General features: G+C 45.4%; 1 protein-coding gene across 1 annotated transcript; it reads right to left on the bottom strand.

Annotated features, from left to right (window-relative positions):
* Window positions 1-4,200: 4,200 nt before the first annotated feature.
* LOC110104901 lies at window positions 4,201-4,641 on the bottom strand. The gene has a single exon (XM_020834183.1). The coding sequence runs from the start codon at window positions 4,639-4,641 to the stop codon at window positions 4,201-4,203; it is 441 nt and encodes a 146-aa protein (XP_020689842.1).

The raw sequence follows: 4,641 nt of genomic DNA, 5'->3' as shown, positions 1-4,641 counted from the left end.
ATTCTATAACTTTCATTTATAATTTAGATGGGACGGCGGTCCGTGCAGGGTCGAGGAAAGAGTATTGAGTGCGTTTTAAAAACAAAAAAGACGGCGTCTTACCACGCCGACTTTTGGCAGCCTCTGGGTGGATATATGGCTTAGGCCTTTGGATGTTCTGAGTAGGAAATGACGAAATGTTTTGTAACTGAGCTGGAATATTAAATAATCATTTCTTTATTACGAGAAGCTAAAGATTATTAAAATTAGATTAATATATATAAGTAGTTAAGCTGGAGCGAGTTTTGTTTAATCATCCACAAAAGAGTCATAAAATTATTGATATATCAGTAAAAAAAATTATCTTGATCTTGAGGCAAAATTAAGTTAGAAATTTCAAAAAGTTAAAGCGGAGACCATCTGAATTCAAATTTCAGCAAACTTATAATCAAATTGAACGTTTCAAAAATATGAACCCAACGACACCAAATTCGACTCAATCCGAGCTCAAAAGAGTCCAAATCAATGACCCAAAGCGTGTTTGGAGTGGTTCAAACCATAATCTGAATTACCAAACGTGATATGCTTATAGTCGAATCGAGCGGCTCGACAAGACCAATCCAACAAGCCAAAGATCACTAAATTCTGATATAATTAAGACATTCAAATGACCATTAAATGGTCCACGATCAAGGTGTTCAATATCAGTCGTCCATTCAAAACACTCTTATTTTGACCTTAATCATTCACATAATTACAAGACATGACACTCTAAAAAACTATAAATAACCTCCACTCTTCTCGCTTGGGGGGGGGGGGGGGTTTGGAATAGTGGAGTTTATGAGCTCTCTTGCAACCGACCACAGTGTCAACGTTCCTCCCAACCGTCGTTGGATCTCTCTTGCCACCGGGCACCATCAGAGTTCCTCCTAACCACCGCCGGCGTTCCTCCCGACCGTCGTTGGGGCTCTCTTATCACCGACCACCGCCGGTGTTCCTCCCAACCGTCGTTGGAGCTCTCTTGTCCCCAACCACTGTTAGAGTTCTTACCGACCTCCGCCGACGTTCCTCCCAACCTATGTTGGAGCTCTCTTGCCACCGACCACTCTTGAAGTTCTTTCCGACCACCGCCGGAGTTCTTGCCAACCACCGCTAGAGTTCTTCCCAACTGTCGCCAGAGTTCTTCCCGACCGTTGTTGGAGTTTCTTCACGACCATTGCCGAAGTTTCCTCCCAACCATCGTTGGAGTTTTCTTCCTTATCACTAGCGTAGTTTCTTCTGGACCGTCGCCAAAGCTCTTACTTCCGCCAGTTCATCAATCATTGCTAGATTTGATGCCTTCTGCAGGATCGAGATACCTGGAAAAACAAATGAGCACTAGACAGCAAATAACCAGAGGGAAAAGGGTTGAAGGAAAACCTCTGTATTCTCCTTGTATTCCTTTAAAAAGCTTTGTAAAGATAACATTGTCTACCGTGTAATACTCCTTTTCGCCTATATGTAAACTGCAAAGCTCTGCTACTTTTTTTTGTGTAAAAGGAAAAAACCAAAATAAAAAGGTGTTACTAGCAAATAAAGCATAAAAAGGTAGTGGGCGCACTCCAAACCGTTGGAGTGTGTGGGGATATCCGCGGGTGGTCCTAGTTAATCGGTGCATTAGTCCTCCCCAGCTTCAGAAGAGCTCGACTCCGATGAGCTAATTAAGACAATGGCGTCATCCGCAGGTTTATACGGCGAAATATCAGCTACATTGAAGGTGGAAGAAGTGTTGCAGTCAGCTGGTAATTCAATACGATAAGCATTATCGTTGATTTTGGCAAGAATTGGAACAGGGCCGATCTTCCTCTTTGCGAGCTTCGAATAAGCTCCTGGTGGAAACCGCTCGCGACGAAGACGGACCATAACTAAATCCCCTTCCTTGAATAGACGCTCCCTTCGGTGGACGTCTGCAGCCGCTTTGTAACGAGCGTTTGATTTGATAATTTGCTGTCGAACTTCAGCAAGCATCTGAGAGTAGTCTTGAGTAAAAGAGACGGCGGCCTGTGAATGAAATTTAGGGACAATTGAAAGATCAAGAACAGTATTAGGAGCTTTAGTGTCAACTATGTCAAATGGGGCCTTTCCGGTAGAGCGATTAGGCATCGCGTTATAGGCAAATTCCGCCTTGGCAAGCACTTCTTCCCACTGTTTCGGCTATTCATGTACGAGGCAGCGAAGCATGTTGCCTAATGTCCGGTTTACGACTTCCGTCTGGCCGTCGGGTTGGGGATGATAGGCGGAGCTAAACTTTAGATCAGTACCTAGGCGCTTCCACAGCTCACGCCAAAAATGACTGATGAATTTGACGTCCCTATCTGAGGTAATGCTCTTTGGTAGGCCATGTAAACGAACGACTTCGTTAAAGAAAAGAGTTGCAATATTGAGAGCATTAGAAGTCTTTTTACAAGAAAGAAAATGGCTCATTTTAGAGAACCTGTCAACCACCACCAGGATCGAGTCATTGCCTCGCCGAGTCCGCGGTAAGCCCAAGACGAAGTCCATACTGATGTCTTCCCAAATAGATTTCGGTACCGGTAGAGGCATGTATAACCCACTGTTTTGTGCTCCCCCCTTATATGCTTGGCAAACGGCACAGCTTTCCACAAATCGGAGAGTATCACGCCGAAGGCGTGGCCAATAAAAACGAGCTTGTAGTTGACGGAGAGTATTATCTTGTCCCAGGTGCGCCGCAAGTCCTCCGCAGTGGGTCTCACAAATCAAATGTTGGCGCCATGAAGAGATCGGAATGCATAAGAGGTGGTGCTTGAAAAGAAATCCTTGCCGGATTGAATACTCCTCGCAGTGGGAGGACTGTAGGCACTTAGCCCAGATGGCGGCGAAATCCTCATCATCTGCATACAATTCGGTGACATGCTCTAGACCCACAAGCTCGGCTTGCATCCATGTGAGTAATATAGCCCGCCGACTTAGAGCATCGGCGACGCGATTCTCAGTGCCAGGCTTGTGCTTCAAAGTGAACGAAAATCTTTGTAAAAAGACTAGCCAACAAGCATGCATTCGGCTGATATTTTTTTGGGTATTTATATGCTGGAGAGCTTTGTTATCACTACACAAAACAAAGTCCTGGTGTAAGAGATAAGATTCCCATTGTTTCAGTGCCCGGACAACCGCATACAGCTCCTGTTCGTATGCCGCCCAATTCCTCCTTGCCGGACATAGTTTCTCGCTAAAATAAGCGACAGGCCTACCTTCTTGTGACAGCACTGCACCAATACCAATTGACGACGCATCCGTGTCAACTGTGAAGAGCTTTTCGAAACTCGGGAGGGCTAAAATTGGGGCTGTCGTAAGTGCTTCTTTGATTTTGTTGAAGCTAAGCTCTTGTTCGGTTCCCCAGTTAAATGCCTTGAGCTTAAGGCATTCAGTTATTGGTGCCATGATTATGCTGAAATTTTTTACGAAGCGTCGGTAAAAGTTTGCCAGACCGTGGAAGCTCCGAATATCAAAGAAGGACTTGGGTTGTGGCCACTCCTTAACAGCAGAAACCTTCTGTGGATCAACATGGATGCCGCCACCCGAGACAATGAATCCCAAGAAGTTGACACTTGCGGTGGCCAGCTCACATTTGGGCAGGTTAACATATAATTTCTGTTCACGGAGGATGTCGAATAGGACCTTCAGATGTTGAAGGTGGAGTGGTCGATCTACACTATAGACCAAGATATCGTCAAAGTAGACGATACAAAATTTTCCCAAATGTGGTTTTAGTATCTCGTTCATGATCTTCATGAACGTTGAAGGTGCATTACACAATCCAAACGGCATTACCTTCCATTCATAGAGTCCCTGAGGCGTTTTAAACGCTGTTTTCCACTCGTCACCAGGTCGAAGCCGAACCTGATGGTATCCGCTGCGTAGGTCGATTTTGGAAAAGATTGTTGATCCGGTCAGTTGGTCTAACAACTCATCAACCCGTGGCATGGGGAAGCGGTACTTAATCGTGATTTTGTTGATGGCACGGCTGTCAACACACATTCGCCAACTACCATCCTTCTTCGACACGAGCAACGCCGGAATTGCACAAGGGCTGCGGCTCACTTGTATTAATTGCTTTGTAAGCAATTCGTCAACCAACTCTTGCAGGATGATTTGCTCTTTGGGGTTTAGGCGGTAATGAGGGAGATTGGGTAGTGTGGCGCCGGGAATTAGATCAATTTGATGCTATATACTCCACAATGGGGGCAGTTCGGAGGGCAAAACATCCGGCGTCACATCTCGATAGCTCTCCAAAAATTTTGAAATATCTGCCGGGACATTATGCTGCTGCAATTGATTGTTCGGTTCGGTGACGAGTAAAGCGAACATGGGCGCCTGGTCTCGCCACTCTTGAATTAAATTGTGACCCGAGACGAAGTGGATAGCAGCCTTATTCCCAGATTGTGTCTCGGTCGGCCCCGGTAATAGCCGCAACTTCTTTCCTTTCCAGTTGAGGGAATAGACATTTGCTCTGCCATCATATTGAACACCCACATCAAACTGCCAAGGCCTTCCCAAAATTAAGTGACATATGTCCATCTCTAGAACGTCACATAGGACTTCGCAGGAGTAATTCTTCCCAATGGAAAACGTCACATGACAAGAATCGGTGACGGCGATGTCCAT

Source organism: Dendrobium catenatum, unplaced genomic scaffold, assembly GCF_001605985.2.
Source record: "Dendrobium catenatum unplaced genomic scaffold, ASM160598v2 fragScaff_scaffold_1680, whole genome shotgun sequence".
NCBI classification, from domain to species: Eukaryota; Viridiplantae; Streptophyta; class Magnoliopsida; order Asparagales; family Orchidaceae; genus Dendrobium; species Dendrobium catenatum.
The sequence above is the reverse complement of the archived record's forward strand: the minus strand, read 5'-3'. Positions and strand labels throughout refer to the sequence as shown.

Coding starts and splice junctions, on each gene's coding strand:
- LOC110104901 (XM_020834183.1), bottom strand. CDS start 4,641: ATGGACATCGCCGTCACCGATTCTTGTCATGTGACGTTTTCCATTGGG.